Source organism: Phaethon lepturus, unplaced genomic scaffold, assembly GCF_000687285.1.
Source record: "Phaethon lepturus isolate BGI_N335 unplaced genomic scaffold, ASM68728v1 scaffold5758, whole genome shotgun sequence".
Classification (NCBI taxonomy): Eukaryota; Metazoa; Chordata; class Aves; order Phaethontiformes; family Phaethontidae; genus Phaethon; species Phaethon lepturus.
Window position 1 is genome coordinate 21,029 of NW_010559583.1, and position 18,822 is coordinate 39,850.

General features: G+C 39.4%; 1 protein-coding gene across 1 annotated transcript in view; it reads left to right on the top strand.

Moving 5' to 3' along the window:
• Positions 1-17,761, top strand: part of ADAMTS5 (ADAM metallopeptidase with thrombospondin type 1 motif, 5) — a gene marked incomplete at its 5' end in the record, with an annotated part of 38,785 nt that extends 21,024 nt beyond the window's left edge. The window contains 6 exons of the mRNA XM_010293389.1: positions 5,128-5,295; positions 11,257-11,540; positions 12,800-12,983; positions 13,435-13,610; positions 14,477-14,652; positions 17,188-17,761. Of these exons, the coding sequence (XP_010291691.1) occupies positions 5,128-5,295; positions 11,257-11,540; positions 12,800-12,983; positions 13,435-13,610; positions 14,477-14,652; positions 17,188-17,761 (1,562 nt within the window). The remainder of the gene's footprint in view (positions 1-5,127; positions 5,296-11,256; positions 11,541-12,799; positions 12,984-13,434; positions 13,611-14,476; positions 14,653-17,187) is intronic.
• Between the last annotated feature and the right edge of the window lie 1,061 nt (positions 17,762-18,822).

An 18,822-nucleotide genomic window follows, 5' to 3' on the forward strand; every position in this document is an offset into this window, starting at 1 on the left:
TGTTTCTTTTACCATTTTGTGCATTCCTACAGCATAACTTAACTAAACACCATCCTGCTGGTAAAATTATATTATGTCATTTTCACTCAGTGGGAACTGTCAACACCAGTAAGATGCTTCATTAAGTAGAAAACATCAGATGATCTACTAACCCATTCTCAATCAGTCATCATTTTACACAGCTGCTGGGAGTCTTTTTTTTTTTCTTTTTTCAATAGCCTGGTTTGAAGTTCATAGCAGTACAAAATGTTGTGGTGCTAAAATTGGCATAGTTTTTAAAAGCCTTCATTATAAGATTTGTGTTCATTAAGCCTTTGCTTTTGCCCAAAGCTTTCGCTGGAATGATGCTGACATACAGGATCACTTGAGGGATCACCTGTCACTTTTTCACATTGGTTTTGATGAAAAGAAGCACTTCACCAGTGAGTGCCAGAAGCCACCTTAATGTCCTGAGCCATATGTGGTTATACCAGCATGTTCATGGACGTGAGGTGGGGGAGATTTTTCACATAGGAAGGGAAGTGTCCCTTCTTTAGTTCTTGGGACAAGTCAGTATGGACAGATAGAATACATATATTTAATACCATTAACAGATATTACTGCCGCTAATGTCACTGCTAGCTAATTTAGAAGCTCAAATACTGACAGAATTGTATATTTTTTAAATTCTTTGCTACTTACTGCTTCTTTCCTCATCATAATTTTTTAAATTATATTTGAAAATTTAAAAAATAACAGGAGAGACTCACAAATACTTTGGGAAGCTTCTCCTCAAAAAGCTGAAGTATGCCAAATTAGTGACTAGTTCTTGTCGTGCATTAGAACAATGGCTTGATTTAATATGACAAAGTAGAGACTGTTAATGAAGTATGTCCTCAGTTTACCCCATTTATTATTGTAAAGTATAGAAGTTTCACTGCACTCTAATTAAAGGTGAAGTCAGTAGCTTGACACTTTCCAGAAGATGACCCTGCTTCAGTTTCCGGTGCTTTTGCCAAAGTATTTGGGATGAAATGTCCTGTGCTGAGTAGTTGCCTGAGAAGCATTCCGAACTTCTCCACAGAGACTGTCCAGCCATTTCTGAGAGGGAGACTAATTTGCAATCATTTTATGGAAAAATTTGCAGTCTCTCTGCTCAAAGTGAAGAGCTTGAAGTTTGGCTGCAAGCTTTCTCCTATCTATAGGGTATTTTTTTTTGTCTACACGGAGGAGGAAAAAAGAATGGAAGAAGAACAATGTCAGTCCACTGCTCAGCAGTTACATTCTCCGCAGAGCCAGCTTATCTCTCAGAGTAGAGAGGGAACGAAATGATACCATCTTTAGGCAGGGAAGCCAGGAGCAAGCTAAAGCAGAATAGACTCCCTGGCCTGCTCCAGGGGCCTTTGCATTGCCCAGCCGTAGGATTCCCACAACCAGATTGCTCTGACAGCAGGTAGTCTAAGCTGAGATTGCTTACAAATTGCACTGCAGGAGGAGCGGGGGCTGAAAAGCGAAAAGACAAAGAAGAGAAAGGAAGATGAAAGGGTCTTTGTGAAGCCAGGTCTGATGAAGTTGGTGCAAGGAGGAACTTAGACATGCAAAAACTGTGTTAAAAGAGTGTCATAGGTGGCAGAGGAACTCCGAGATACCCAGGTTGCACATTCAGAAGCATCAGCGTGAACAAGACCTGTGCGTATCTGCACTGTATTAAGTCTTCTGTTATGTGCTCATGTGGGATGTCCGTCAGGTAAGATGAACAAAGTTACGAAAGGTGAAGTAGGGTTATGCAGGAAGGGGATCCCTATAGGGAGTGACCTTGTATCTTAAATGGGTGGAGTGTTGCAGAGCTGTATCAGAGCCTGTTAAGGTTGAGAAACTTGAGTTCTGCCCTACAAGACTGAATCCTTCACACCACAGAGCTTTGGGTAGTTCTGAGTGGTGCTATTAAATGTTGAGCGTTCTGAAAAATTCAGTTCTCGAATTGCTGGTTTGCACCCAACTATTATTCATATCCTACAGTGAACATGCATTGTGTGCCATATGATGTTATTCAGACAAACTGTTTGAACAAACCCCCAGCTTTTGTTATTCACCCAGATCTGTTTAGTACCTTAGAAACGAAACTCCTTTTCCACTGACAGAACCTCATTACCTTATTTCACAAGTGTGCTGCAGTGAAATAATTTTTTGCAGCGTTACAACTATGAGAAGTCTTGGGACATTAAACACAAAAGCATTCTTTCCTGCCACCTTTAGGCATACAGATTGTCGCAGAGAAGGTTGCTATAGTGAGATTTGGGTCAACCAGTACAGTGCTTTCATGCTTGCTGGGCTAATTTTTTTCAAATATTTCTGTACGATTGGTAATATATGCATATTCAAGTGCACAGATTCAAGTAAAGTACAAGAAACTCCTGAACAGCTCTGCAAAGCACTGTGAGTGCGGTCCCGATTTAAATGGGGAGCTCCGCTGTATGTTCAGGGGTATGTCAACAAAGGCTAAGGGATGGGGCTAAAGTCCTCTCTAATGAATGTTTGCTTAAGTTAGCAGAACACTGGTGAAACATGCTCCAAGGAGTTACTTAATGTCAGCAGAAAATGTTAGTTTTCAGTTATTTCGTTACGTTACTACTAGGCATGTGTTGAGGTTCATTAACCGGTCAGCTCTGCTCACAGTTCTCAGACATGAGGTGTGACCTGGTGCCACTCAATGCGTTAGCGTGCATAAGGCATAGCGGTAACGTGGTGTAGAACAGCAGCCAAAAATAACATCATCTTTGTGTTTCCTGAAGACGCTCGTTGTCAGTGTCTAGGACTTTGTCAAAGTCAGAGGTAGTCCTCATTGGCACAGTAGCTGCTGATTCATTAAACGCTTAGCCTGTGACATTTCCACCAAATTTATTCTGTAGGTTAGAAGGGATGCACTGGTTATTTGCTTACTCTGTCTGAGAAATGTGTCTGCTTGAAATGATAATCTTACTAGTGAATTATTTTGCTCAACACCAGCATTTGGCTTGAATAAAACAAAGATGTCATCTCTTCAGAGCAAATATTTACATTGAGCTATATCAGATTGAAACTTGACATATACCTCCGGATACTCGGTTGTGTCTCAATGCAGAATAAAAATAACATTATCTGGCCCATATATAATAAGTATCGCTAAAGGAAAGTAGTTTTACCTATCAGAATAAAATAAGCCCAAAGGTTGCACATAAAACACACCAGTAATTAGACATGCCTTCAGTAATGAAAGTTTGATTCATTACAGTTTTGCAGCAATTTACTTGTGATACAGCACTGCAGTAGCAATTAGCAACAGTAGTAACAGGGAAACTCTGAGAACCATAACACTCTCATCAGTGTTAACCCAGGTTCTTTGAATGAATTCTCACTAGCACTTATAATACTACAGGGCCTTTTATTCAAATAGTAACTCTATTTGAATGAAGTTGGTAAATGTGTGCACATCAGGGGAAGAGAGAAAAAAAGAGAAACACCCTCTTCATTCTCCTTTCCACCTCCCCTCCAGTGGGAATTCGGTAGCTGCAGAAGACAGACTGGCTGTTCTCGTTCATCTGAGATAACTGGTACAACTAGAAGGGATAGATCAAGGTCCTGTTGTCACTTTTCCTGAAGCTCCATCCTTAGGTCAGGAACCCAGCGTCACTGGGAGTAATGCTGCCAGATGATACCTTGGCTTCTCTCACAGGACAGAAGACCTCATTTCTGATCTCCTACAGCCTTAACACACACTTCTGGTCAGGTAGCTACTTTCCCAATCTCAGATACAGCTCAGCACTGAGTGCTGCCTCCATCTCTTTCCTCTTGGCTTCTCCCTCAAAGCAGATGAAAACAACATAATAGAAAGTTTATATAAGGCAAATAGCTAAAATTTGCTGATTTTCTTCTTTTCCAGTCTGTATTCTGGACGTTATTGTTGTTATTACTATTGTCATGCCTATTACTATGGACACCAGAATACGATATCCTGCCATCAGTGTCCCTGCTTGGGTCACCTTACAGCTAGTCTACAGCAGTAATACCAAAACATGAAGCCGATGGTGCATGGAAGGCTTTTAGTTATTGCAGAATAATACAATCTGTCTCTTCAGCTGCTGTTTGAGGGCATCAGGTTTATTTCTCTGCAGTGGCTTTGATGTGTGGTCTTTGTCTTTATCATTTAAGCACTCTTGTTGTAGCCCTGGATGTCCAATTAATCATCTCCTGACCTAGGTTGAAGACTGTGAGTGTTACGTTCAGGCTTGAGCTCCCTGCAGCTTTGGTTCCCATTCCGTCTTCTGGGTCTTGGATAGTAAGTTGGCTGTGAAATAATCCAGTGTGAGCATGGAAATTGAAGTTAAACCTGATGTTTACAGAGGGAACAAATGCATTGCCTGCAATGTATTATTGCCTAGAGACTAGAGAAGACTGGGATCGCTGATTTGCAGAAAAGATTGCTGTCACACTTACAAGAACTCATCTAGCACTGGACTGAACTGCCCTGGACATGAAGGATTTTTGCAAGTTCCATCTGTTCTGCTTTGTGTGCACATTATTTTGTGTTCTGGAGTATAAGTATCCAATAACATACACAGGTAAAAATAAAAACCAGCAAAACTAAAACCCTAACCGAAACAATACTAAAAATCATCCTCCAACAAAACAAGACTCTCTACATGCAAGAGACTATTTGAAAACATTTTTCAGGTTGGTTGTTGTATTGTAGAGGGTACTTGAACTTCAGCGAGGAGTACACTTTAAGAATTTACATACAGTTTGCTTAGTTGCTGCATAAAGACTGGCATTTTTGTCCATTTAGAAAGGTATTGTGGCACCTTTCTAGACAGTTGCAGAACATCTTTACAGAGTGAAGTATTAGTCGTTCAGTCTTCATCAGGTTTCAATTAGCACAGCTCGATGACATGTCAGCTGATGGCATTACTTCCTTACTATATGTAATGCTGTAAACTGTTACAGCTTTTTTGCCTTCAAGCAGAGATACCACATTTCAAGTGGCCTGCTTTGGGCTGCTGTTCAAAATTCGAGAATTAATTATACAATTCATTTCACCTGACTCTGATCTCCAGCTGGTAAACTCTAGTATGGATAGTCATATCATTTTTTTAATTTGTTTTATTTCTATAGGGCACTTGCTTGGGCTTTCCCATGATGACTCCAAATTTTGTGAGGAGAACTTTGGCTCCATGGAAGATAAGCGCCTGATGTCCTCCATTCTGACTAGCATTGATGCTTCAAAACCCTGGTCTAAATGCACTTCAGCAACTATAACAGAATTTTTTGATGATGGTCATGGTATGTATTATGACACTTTATGTCAGCTACATGTTAGGTCTTACTGTGATCTATTTTTTTAATAAGAACATTTTATACTAGCTTGTTCATTCCTTGCTCATCTTCAGGACTATGTTGGAAGTGCTTGCAAAACAAGGCAAAGGTCTAAAAGGCTGGCAGAGTCTCACCCTCCCTTTGCATGGTTCAAACGCAACAGAAAAGAAAGAGTTGATGGAGTGTGTGTTGGCAATAATTTGGTTTGGAACATGGAGAGGTTTTTTTAAAACCATGAAATTAGTCTTGTCTTCCTAAATGCTGCAGATATGACTTTAAACAGAAGACACAAGGAAATACCTTTTTCCTCACAGAAATTAAAATGGTCTACTTAGCATTAGACTACAGAGTCTATATGTTCTTGTTACCATTAATGACATTAATTATGTTTATAAAGCCATTATATTTATTATGTTTATAATGCCATTGTATTTATTATGTTTATGTAGAGGGGCTGTAAGCAAGAATTAGGACTCCTCTGTGCTCTATATGATAAAAGATTACTTCTGCCCCAGGAGCTTACCTTCCAAGTCATGTAACTAGTATTTGTTAAATATGTCATTTACCCTTTGGAGAATAAGTGCAACACTTTCATTTTCCAAAAGTAGTAATAAAAAAGCATAGTCTTCACTCTAATGAATTTTAAAATCTTCATTGTGCTCCCAAAGCAACTACAGTTCTTAAACAAACCATTCAAATTCCAAAATGCTGAGATAAAAATGACATAATTGAGTGAATGGATCAAGTTGTTATGGTAACCAAAATGGTTATGGATAAAGAGTATGCGATGTCTGCTGAATGTAAAGGTTGCTTTGCTTTTAAATATTTTGTCGGCTAATTTCAGTGCTCTGAAATATTTTCTCCTCTTTTCCTCTATTGGAGAATGACTTCATTTTTTCTCTCAATTTTATTAGATCCATTAATCTGTACTGTCCTGTTTTATGGTCCATATTGCTCTGGCATTGATTTAATATTACCAAGTTGGTTTCCACATATGCAGAGAACTTTCCTTTTTGAGGTACAGTACAGTTCACTGGGGTAAAAAAAAAGAGGCCTCCGTCACCATCCATGAATGACCTCTTAGATGGTGCAAGGAACTCTGAACTATGTTTCCTCTTATGTTCTTCTCCTGCTGCAGGAGGAGAAAGATTTTAGAATTAGAAAAGGTTGTTCTCATTTTTTCCCTTTTTTTGTGACGTGACTTCTCTTTCCTATGTGTCCACCTAGCTACTTTCTCCAACAATAAAGAAAGCAAAGAGAGCACTTCTCCCACCCACCTCACCTTTGGCTTGTTTCTACCTGAGGGGTGCTTGAAATTTGGACCCTTAGCCATGAGCTGATCCCAGTCTCACTGTGGAAAGTAAGGAGGGGTTGTAACAATCAGTCCTACAGGTCTAAGAATATAACTCTGCCAGTTTTTTCAGATCCTTCAGAGCTGCATTATGGTATCCCTGTTCAGTATGGTGCTGTTCTCCTGTACATGAAGCTTAGCGGTCCTCAGCTGCTGACACTTTTCACAAAGTCATGTATTCTTTGCTACACGTAAAGGGCTTAGGATGTGTCAGTCTGCTAATGGATAGCTTAGGGTACATTGCCCTTTCTAATACTCATGAGTAGTTATCACGCAGGTGTGTGGTCCCAAAGAGTTAGCTATGTGATAAAATAATTCACAGAAAGTTTGAAGCTCTTACTATAGACATCCATAGTCCTCAGGGAATTAATTTTATTACTGATGCTATTGGTGTGATTTCAAATAGACAATGTTTAGGGAATCTCCTTTCTTGATAGATCAAGGGCTTCAGAGATCTTTTCTAAGTAAGTCTTCCTTTTCTGTTGAAGTTTATAATTTTTCAGTTATTTATGTTAAATCAAAGATTTGTCTTAACAGAACATGAACACTGTGAAGTAAAAATGGAAGTCAATGGTTTAAATTGCGATTTCTTCAGATTATTGTCCTGAAAGGACATGCGTTATTTTAGGAAGGGAACTTCTGGTTTTATTTTCTTCTTCCAGTCAGTGAATGAATCCACAGCTCCGTAATTCCCATTTGTAATGTACGCTGAGTTTACCAGAAACCACTTAATCCCAGCAGAGCATGACGCTGCCTTTCAGACTGCTTTGGGCTGGTAACAAAACAGTGCAAACGTGCCCTATTTCCGTGTTCCCTTCAGAATACGCATGTGTCTGCTTCTTGTGTTGCTCTTTTTTACCCTTAGCTGGGGCAGATGTACTGTCGTGTACTTGCAGTGTTTTCCCTCCCTTTTTGTTTACAAGACGGTGCTCCCCTGCAGTCTCCCCATAGAAAGAAGAAAATCCTCTCTCTCTCAAGTGCTGCTAGGCAGAGGAAAAAAAACCCTTATCCATTCAGGTGTAATTTTGAGCAGTTCCGCAGGCATAATGTAGATGAGGAAGGCAGAAAATAGCAGTTGCAACAAAACAATACAGATATTCTTATGCCAGGCTTTCTTTTAGGATGTTTGTGGCCGGATTTTGCATAGTCACAGGAAGCTTATGTGGGAAACACTGAACAAGAGAAGACTCTTCCATTCGCTGATAGGCAGCATAAGCAGTTTGCAGCGGGCTTTTGGTCTGAGTGGGCATGAGCTTATATTGTGCTTTGTGACAAACAGGGCAAGGCAGCACTGTTGTGGGGAAATAAATAAAGTGCTTCATCTGCTGTTCCTTATGGCTAAGCATAACGAAATGTGAATGAAGTCCCAAAGTTTGGATCTGTGAGCAGCATTCTGCTACAAAAGAATAGTCCATGTCTTATCAAAGCTTTAAGTAAGGTTCACATATAGATTTAGATGTTCACCCCATACTGCTGTAGCAGCAAACATCATAGTCTTGACCCTCTAACTTATCATCACTTTATCAAGTACTGATCTTCTTATTTTCTAAATTTGGAAAGTGATGTTGGGGAGTGGACTCATCTTATAAAATGTGGGCATTTACTATGTAGGTAGCTACTCCTAAACTGGGTATTTAAGTTCCCATTGTAGTGCAGAGGGGTCTAATCAATGGCATCAATGGTTTTACTGATCTTATGAGTTGCATTAGTGGTGCTGAATAACACCATAAACTCGTTTGCCTGAGTAGTGAAACATCTGATAGCTGACTGAATTGCAGATACTAGCATTACATACAGTCAGCTAAGTAAATCCCAATATAAATGTCTTATCCAAGGTCAACCAGGAGGTCTGGGGAGGATCAAGGTGCTGATTCCCTGTCTCCTGAGGCCCACTCTGAGAACCATAAACATCATTGTCATGATATCACCATTTGTTTTACACTCATGAGATGACCCCAGACAGCAGTTTGACATTTAGGAAGAAAAGGCTGAGTTAGTGTCCAGAAGACAGTGACATTTATTTCCATCTGCTTTTAGCCAACCCTCTCCTAAGGTGCTAATTGCCTTTATTGTCATGCCAACCACTAGGCTGTGGTGTGATTGCTTGTGATTTATTGTGTTTGTTGGAGTGCTCGGTGCTCTGTGCAACCTGAAAAGGGACTATTTCTATTTTAATTAATTTATATCCTGGTTATCTGCTTCCTGCACAGATCTTACTCTGCCTTTTTTCCCCAAGATATATTGCACATAACAGGAGAGGTAATGAGATGGCTTAATTAACACTGTCATCAGACAACAATGTTGCTCTATTCCAGGGCACACAGATGTTCTTTGGTACTCAGGACAAAAAATGGGAATAGCAGTATATACATGCTTTACATGTCACAGTGTAATGTAGTGACTTGAAGCACACTCTGCGCCTCTAAACCAGGGCAAACCATTCTCCAACTCCTTAACTCTGTCTTTTCTGACCATTACAAGTAGGAGGTTGGACCAGCTGGTGGTGAAAACACCTGCACTTCATTGCAACCTGTCTAACCATAGATTACTACTGCTACTATCTATAAATTTAAATGTTTTTTATTTTTTCCTGTGGGGAAGCCTTAAGGGCCTTTCCTATCTTCGGTTTTGAATTTATCATGTGAGATCAGCTGGAACACCTGGCTTTATAGACATTATACGTGTTTCCTCAGAGCAGTAGCAGTTAAGGAGAACTTTGCATCTCCTTCCCCTGTATTCTGAAGGGGAAAAAAAATCTATGTGTTAACTAAAATGATTGCCAAATCAAGTATATGCAAGGATGCACATACTTTTTTTCTTTTTTCTCTAAATTTATATTTCTAGTCATGTCAGTCAGGGTACAGCTCAGTGACGGGCAGCAGTGTCTGTCATGGCAAAATTATGTGTTATTACAATGTTTTAAAATACTGAATAATGGTTGCACTTGGGAATTTGATAAACACTGCAATATATACACATTATAGTAGTGTATACCACTAAATGTTGACGTGCTAGTGCATCCTCATCACAGCCCTAACACGGTACTAACTTCCCCCCATCACAAGGTATATGAAGTAGGACTTCCACTGTTCTTTGCTTTTAGAGAGAGTATTTTTGACAGCAACTTTTGCTAATGATGTCCTTTTCAGAAACCGCAGGGAAAAAAAAAAGTGCTTCCTCACTCTTTGCCATGACTTTATATTTTACTCTACAACAGGCTTTGAACACTAGGGTACTTTTAATTATCTTTATCTCATGACACTCAGTTCATCAGTTAGTTAGCATTGGCATACTTTGTCTTCATTAAAAAAGTCAGTATAATCCAGATTAAAGATAAGGTTAGGGAAAATCAGGGTGAGCAAAGGACAAACAGAACAAGTTTAACAAGACAGAGAGTTTTTTGGTAGTAAGTGAGTGATGATGCAGAAAGAATTTTTGGCTGATTTGGCTAATTGGCCTTAGTCTGTAGAGGAAAAAAAGAACAGCTGTAGTGTGTGTTCTGGAGGGAAAACACAAGCCATTGAGAGATGGGATACTTCGCTTGTTTAAATTCACTGCCATAGCTTGAAATTCTATTCCAATTTTGTGTAAATAGTGAGGATTTTATAGATAGCCTTTTTTCACCCATGATCTAACTGAAGAACACTGGTCGAGGTTCCAAAGTGAGGTAAATTGTGGTAAGTTATTTTGGCCAAGGATAAGTGAAGCTTGGCCAGACAATATATCCCTTTCATGAAGTGTAAAAAAGGTTACACTGAATAAATAGTTCTGCATGTCAACAAGTAAGTTTTTCAACAGTAAAAAAAAATCTTATCAGTAGACCCTCTAGTACCTAAATGTGAGTTCTCATTTCTAGAGTGTGCCAGACAAACCTTGACCTCTGCAATATATCTCAAAACAGATATTCAATACTTTGTTTATGCTACATTTTCTTTTCTTTGTTATTTATGTATTTTTGTATAAAATGGATAGTCCTCTACAAACTAATTCCAGAAGCAGCCAAGTATCATTCCTTATAAGGAATATCCAGTCCAGATTCACCGCTAACATTAGTTTTGATATGCAGCATGTATTTTTCTTTTGATCTATTGGGGGTTTTTTATGGTTTTTTTCTTTTAAGTGCCTCTTTGGCTACAAGTCTGGTTTTTGTGATTTTTCTGGCACCCCTTTAGAAGCTTTACCATTTCTGACATTCTGTCTCAAAATTCATGTGACAACTTTGCTTACTTTGCCATGAGGCTTGATCAGTCCTTAAATCTCAAATTGATAGATAGAGTCAAATGTGTTCAGAGTCAATTCAAATAAAACAAACCAGAACGAAAGGCCAAAGAGATCCGAGTAAAACTCATTTACACCCTTGGATTGGAAATAGACAGCTTGACACCTGGTGCACTCCTGGGTTAGAATACAGTTGCAATTGTGTGACCTTGGCCAAAACCTGATGACGCCTCAGAGAGCCTTTCCGTTCACGTCAGCATCCTTCAAATGAGGTTTGCTATCATTATCTGACTGACAGATTTGCAGCACTGCAGAGAAAAATAGGAAATGAGTAATAATAGGTTGGTTTGCTTGTTTAGGTAACTGTTTGCTGGACCAACCGAGAAAGCAGATCTTGGGCCCCGAGGAGCTTCCAGGACAAACCTACGATGCCATTCGCCAGTGCAAACTGGCGTTTGGACCCGAATACACAGTCTGTCCTGGTATGGATGTGTGCTCTCGCCTCTGGTGTGCAGTTGTGCGCCAAGGTCAGATGGTTTGTCTGACTAAGAAGCTTCCTGCTGTGGAGGGAACACCATGCGGAAAAGGGAGGATCTGCCTCCAGGGAAAATGTGTTGACAAAACCAAGAAGAAATACTACTCAGTAAGTTCCCAGCTGTGACCCTAGGGAATTCTAGAAGGCATGATCCTCAAAGGCACTGATTTTTGTGGGAGTGAAAGGGACTTTATGGAAGTCAGATTGAAAGCTGCCTTATTTTTTAGCATGTAAATGGAGTGTTACTGGTGAGGGATATAGGAAAAATGCTGCTTGAGTTTCAGGAAGCATATTTTCTCCTTGAAGTATTAAAGCCTTCATTCCTGGAAAACTAGGAGCATCTCTTCAGAGTGGAGGATTTGCCCATTCAGTAAGTCAGGTTTCAGGACATACAAACATGTTGTCAAGGACCTATTCATAGCTTCCTGACTTCTTGGTAATGGACTGTGAGAAAAATTAAATCTGTAAATCTAATTTGCAGCCCTTACCCAAAAGGTCCCAGGGCCCTAAATCTAGCGAAGAGAAAGATCAATGAAGTTCATCCAGAATAAAATTTCTGGAGCAGAAGAGTTTGTACCTGCAGTGACAGAGTCTCCTCTGTCAACTTTATACATTTAAAGAGTCCCTAGGCTCTTGAGAGTTGTAAGCTACACAGTTCAGATACTTCTAAATTTACTGGGTAGACGGTAGCACTGCCCCTTCTGTTACACCCGCAGGAGAGATACGGACTTGTAGAACTTTGTGATAGTTACAAACTACGACAGTCATTCAAATAAAGCTACAGGTCTTGTAACACCCTTTTTTATAGAATTACATACTTCCTCTTCATGCAGTACCAGTAAGTTGTTGCAATACTCTTCTTAGGGAGCCAGTTTAGCAGAGTTGAAAACTGTATCTGACAAATCCATCTCTTGCCAGTAGTTCAGAGCAATACCTACACATCACAGTAATTGCATTTAATTAATCATGGATTAGCCTTATAAATGTAGCCTGGCAGCTGAATCCCCTCAGTGTAAGGGAGCCTATTGATGGGAATAGCAAAAAAAAAGAGCGCAGCACATGGGAATATGGACACTATTTCTGGTGCATGTGTGTCTACCATGAAACGGGCTGAAGTTGTCGGCACAGAGCAAGGCCTAGTATTGCCTTTGCATGCGCAGTGCCAAGTGAGATGTCATCAATGTGCAGATAAAAGACAGAAATGAACTCTGTTGGGAGAAAGAAGGCTCCTAAGGCCTTTTATCCCTGATTAAAATGATTAAGGAATCGCCTTCATTTAAGGAAAACATTCACAATGTCTTTACGATATAGCACCTTTATTCACACATGGGTGATGTCCTTACTTTCCACTGTTCCATATATTTCAGGCTTCAAGCCATGGTAACTGGGGGTCCTGGGGACCTTGGGGACAGTGCTCCCGTACCTGTGGCGGAGGAGTTCAGTTTGCTTATCGTCACTGCAATAACCCAGCCCCAAGAAACAACGGCCGGTACTGCACCGGCAAGAGGGCCATCTACCGCTCCTGCAACGTTGCACCCTGCCCAGCAAATGGTGAGTGCCTTCGTGCCAAAGTGCCTTCATGCTCCAGCCTCTATGTTCATAGATAGTAAATATTGAACATCTACTGTGAAAGGAAACAACAAAGGTCCATTGTAGTTTCTCCAAAACATATTTACCAAGGCAAGACATTCAACATTAATACAATACCATAATTCTTTTCCCATCCCCACCCTGATGCCATACAGAAAGGACACTTGAATGAAAAGAAATTTCAGTCCTGGAAAATAAACCGTAATGCAAACTTTAGTCCTTTAACGCTTATTATGTCATGGGAAGATTTCCAAGCTAAAACAGTTGAAGCATTTGAAGGCCAGTTCTAAGTAAAGAGGTGAAGTGACATAACTTAAAAATTCTGTAAAAAAGAAATTGGAATAATAGATGGGCATAATGATATTTGCAGCATGGTCTGAAATAGTCACTAATGATGTGAATAATTCTACAGCTAAATCTTTTCGACAAGAGCAGTGTGAAGCAAGGAATGGCTATCAGTCTGATGCAAAGGGTGTCAAGACATTTGTTGAATGGGTCCCCAAGTATGCTGGAGTACTTCCCGGAGACGTTTGCAAGCTTACCTGCCGAGCCAAAGGAACTGGTTATTATGTGGTATTTTCTCAGAAGGTAACGGCACCTTCAGTCGTGATTTCATGCTCCAGTTTAGAAGTATCCTGTATCTTAGAAATCTTTCAGAAGTTAATAATGTGATTCAAAGATTTAACTGTGTGATTAGATACAATGGTTTGATCCACTGGTTATCCTTTATATATAGGATATATATATACACATACACATTAGGACCAGAATTGGCCTCTAAAATGAGGTAAGTTTTTCCACATCTAAGTATGTGGATTCATGAAAAATATGGGCCTCTCAGTGCACTCTGCACTAGTTTGTTTTCAGTAGTAGATAAAAGGGTTTCTGCCTGGAGAGTCATCTGTCATTCTGGCATTTTCTGGAGGAGAAAGAGTACTATGAGTAAAAGAATAAGTTTTACCCTGAATTATGTTAAGAGAGTCCAGAGTAACTTTTATGGAGCCAATTAATATAGAATAATTAGCCAATTAATATAGATGTGACTTGTGGTTGGTTTGTTGTATCAGAGGCAGTTTCAACTGAAATGTCTCCCACGCTTGTACTTGCAGTTTTCTGCCTTTAAATGTTACGAAGGTAACATTTAGATGTAGGTAGCTCAAATGCAAGGCTATCTACAAGTACGGCTATTGTTATTATTAAAAAGCTGTGAGATCATCACTAAAGCCAGGGTCATTTTAGTGTCTTACAGTGGAGTTACTTGTCATTGATTTCAGCCCTTTGCTAAGTTTCATCTGCTTTTGTGCTGGGAATGTTAGAGAAACAGGCTGGGCTGTCAGGGTAGGCACTATCTTCTGAGGAGGTGACACAAATAAATAACTGGGTTTTGCCAGTTAGAATCACAAAAGCAAATCTTTTCCATGGTAGTTTTAACTAACAGTCATTTGATTGCCTAGGTAACTGATGGTACTGAATGTCGACCGTACAGTAATTCAGTCTGCGTCCGGGGAAAATGCATCCGAACTGGTTGTGATGGCATCATCGGTTCAAAGCTCCAGTACGACAAATGTGGGGTGTGTGGAGGAGACAATTCCAGCTGCACGAAAGTCATGGGAACCTTTACGAAAAAGAGGTATTGATCCTGAGTAAATGTATCTTGTTGTGCAAATAGTAACTCTGCTATGTGCTTGCTTGCTTTCTGTCTCTAAATGCCATTTACTTTCATATGCAGATTGAGCAAAAAAGTACATTGCCTGTGCTTATAGCACTTTCCAGATGTTTACAGCTGGCCTCTTAGCATTACCCCAAAATGGCAAATAGTCAACGGGCAAAACTGTATCCAGTTCATTCCTGACACAAAGTGCCAGTGGTACAGATGAGCACCCCATTAATAGGAGGTCTGCCTAAAATAAGGCATAGCTAATTGCTATGTTTCTAAAAATAAATATAACTAATCTTCTTCCTGGTAAACCAATGATTACTCATCTAAGGATGCCAAAACACCTCTGCCAAAAAGAATGACTTTCCATGCAAATTAGTAATTACATAAACCAAATCTTTTCCAATTTGTAAATATTGAAATATCTGGGATGTCTAAATGAAGAAGACAGTGCGAGGTATACCTCCTGTGATTTGTTAATGATGAATCTGAATCCAGGCTCCAGCAAAAACGTTAAAAGGACGCCATGAATTTCAGTGAGGTCAGATTTGTAACATAGACATACTTGGAAATGGTGAGGTTCTATTATAGTTATTCCTATGAAGTTACCATCTTACTCCTCAAATCATGCCTTTAACTGAAATGAGACTCATCAGAGAGTAATATGTTAATTCAAACTCAATGCGTTCAAAAAGTTGTCCCATTTAGGAAGTAATAGTCAACGTGTAAGTAACAAGTATGTTCTAACTTGGTTCTGATTGTATTTTGGAGTGATGACAAGTTATTTTTTACTGGAAACGCGGTTTGAGAGTATGCCCTTATGCAAGCAATTGACTTTAAAATAAAACCCTCATTAACATAGTGAAATCTTAATTGTCTGTAAACTGTTTTTACATATGAAAGGGCAGTGGCTGAAGTAAAATTATCTTTTCTCCACTGAAAAATAGCAGCTCTTGCACTGGTGTCCATTAAAAACCAAACTGTAGCAACCTGTACATTAAGTGTACAGGGAAACTATTAAATGTACATGTGGAAACTAGTATTTACCATTGCAGATAATTGCCACAACAACATTTGTTTGTACTTTTTTCTTTTAAAGCGGTCAAAACATAATTTGCTGGAAAACTTGTTTCCCAAGAACTTTTTATTAAAGGCTGTAAAGTCAAATTGTCAGAAGTTGGGAAAGAGGAGAATTAAGGCTGCACGTGCTTCTTTGTGCACATGGAGTTTTACAGTTCTTTGTGCAGATGACTTGAAGTCTCCAGCATTGCTTTTAGTTTTGAACAAGTGATTTTGCAACTTTAATAACATGTTTAAACGGAGTTATTTTGGCAACTGTTATGTAAAAATACTTGTGCAGTGCTGTAGAGCAAAGTCCCCCCAGCCTGTTTTTCGCACCATATTCCTCCAGGTTTATGGAGGTGCTAAATCAATGGAGTTTCAGTCATTGTCCTATAACTGGTGGAAATAGGGGAATAGCACAAGCGTTTATTCTGTAGTCTGAGCAGTCTCTTGTGCAGCCAAAAATTCTTGAAACTAGCAGTCTGTTCTTTAAACAATCCCAAGGGAGACCCCATCACTTTTATATATTTTTTGTATATTTTCTCATTCCTTTTTTTCTAGAAGTTCCAGCACTAAACTTTTCAGATATAAGACACTTGCAGAATTGTTTTGTCACAAGTTTAGAAATGAAAATACATGTCTCCGAAGTCCAGCTGGTAGCTTGTAGCTATGTATAGTCTCCAGTTTTTTTCTATATATCAGTAAAGTTAAAATAAATAACATACTTGAGATAGTGATAAGTTCCAGCACACTTGCAGGTTTTGAATGTTTGTCACTTTCAGTAGAAGAGTTAAATACCTTTTTCTAAACCTGAGTTAAGATACTTCATAAGTAGCAACTGAGAGGACTCTGTGATGGTACAGATTAAACATTTGGGTGCACCTCATAATAGACACTTGACAATTAATCTTCGGCTTTATGAATTTCAAAGTAAACACATTTTTTCTCAGTGAACAAGATTATTTTTACATGTTCCCAAGGTACCTCTATCCAGCTGTTACTCTGCTTATGCTTTCCTTAATCATCATTACAGCAAAGACAGCGAGAAACAGCTGTAACCAATGCATATGTCATTATCTTTCCTTGGCAGGCAAAGCATGCATCATATTTCATATCTCCCACCCTTTGCTGAAATATATAAGCTATCTGTTATTTTTCATTCCTCTTGTATCTGACTCACATAAAATCATTACTAAAGCTAAAGATTAAGCAATTTGAAATAAGTGCAGTAGAAATTTCTTCAAGAACATAAAAAGCAATATAATCAACAAAGAGTGGGACCTGGTTAAATTAATCTTAGGTGAGCCTCAAGCCAGATGGATTCAGATGAACTAAAACAAAGCAAGATGTGTCCTGTCAGTGACTTCATTAGGCTTTGCAGTAAGACTTGAGGCTTATTTCTTGCTAGCTACTGAATACTCCTTTTTTTAATTCTCCCTTATTCAGCAAGGGCTACACAGATATAGTGAAAATCCCGGAAGGGGCAACCCACATCAAAGTTCGGCAGTTCAAGACTAAGGACCAGAGCAGGTTCACTGCCTACCTGGCCCTGAAAAAGAAGAACGGTGAGTACCTTGTCAATGGAAAATATATGATCTCCACTTCAGAAACAATCATTGACATCAACGGGACTGTCATGAACTACAGCGGCTGGAGTCACAAAGATGATTTCCTGCACGCAATGGGACACTCTGCCACAAAAGACGTTCTTATTGTGCAGATACTTGCAACTGATCCAACTCAGCCAGTGGATGTCCGCTATAGTTTCTTTGTGCCAAAGAAGCAAGGGCAAATGACTAACTCTGTCATCAGCAGTGGCAGCAGCAGCAGCAAAGTAACTCCACAGCTCATGCAACCCCGCTGGGTGACGGGGCCGTGGCTTTCTTGTTCTCGAACATGCGACACAGGATGGCACACCAGGACTGTCCAGTGCAAAGACGGGCATGGAAAATTAGCTAAGGGATGTCTTCTCTCTCAGAGACCGTCAGCTTTTAAACAGTGCTTGTTGAAAAAGTGTTAACCTGTGGTTGTGATCTTCTTTAAAAGAGGTTTGATTAAGCCATTGTTGACATACTGGTATTAGGTCTGCCCAGAGAGAAGCAAAGGCTTCAATGTACTTACACAGAGTCTCAAATTATGGGCAGAATCTGCCTAATTTGGACCAAATGAAGATGTGCACTGCTTTAAGTAATAGTAGGGTGATCTTAATGTGTCAAAAACAAAGCATTAAAGTTGTTACAAGCCCTCTGTGTCTGCAAAAATGTAAAATAAAATAATGCAAAAGAAGAAAAACTAGTGAATGGAGGATCCTGGGATATTTGAAGGTTACAGAATCATCTCCCCTTTTTCACCTACCTCTAATACAGTATGTCCTTAGGAAACATCACATGTACCCATGATACCACAGTAGCTTATTTTATACTGTTTTGTAAATATCTTTCATTTGGTATGTCACTTTATATCACTTGGTTCTATTAAAAAAATCTAAAGACAAACTACATAAGCAAAGTGATTGACCAAAGTATATCTGCAGCCCTTGTGGACTTGGTCCATTCTTCAGAAAGGCCCGCAGATGTTTTACTGGAAAATGAAGAGCTTGCTGCTGGTTTTAAAAAGTAATACTTTTTGGTTTTGACAAAAGGAAACATGTTCATGCTAGGAATTTCCTGACTACAGATCATTATTCTATGACAAATACTGTGTTTCCACCAAGAAATTCTCAGAAAGAGCATTGCAGCAGCTTGCAAACCAGGGATCTCCACATGTACATTGCTCAAATACCAGCACCATCAGCGACTCCTCACCATGTGTATGTCAGACACACACAGAAGGAGGATTTGGCTGCTAGAAGGAATTTGTGTACACTTTGCTTGTAAACCTTCCACTAGTTCCAGCTGCGTCGCAGCTTGGGGTCCTTGTTGCCGATGAACAATAGCTGCTAGCTTCTTTCCATAAAACAAAGGCATACTGTATTTTGTAGAAACTAGTTAGAGAACCAAAAATTACAGGTGAGATAATCAAGTGTCTTCTAACTCAGATATTCTGAGGCTGTGTTCAACTGCTTTCTCTGTTATTTTCTCT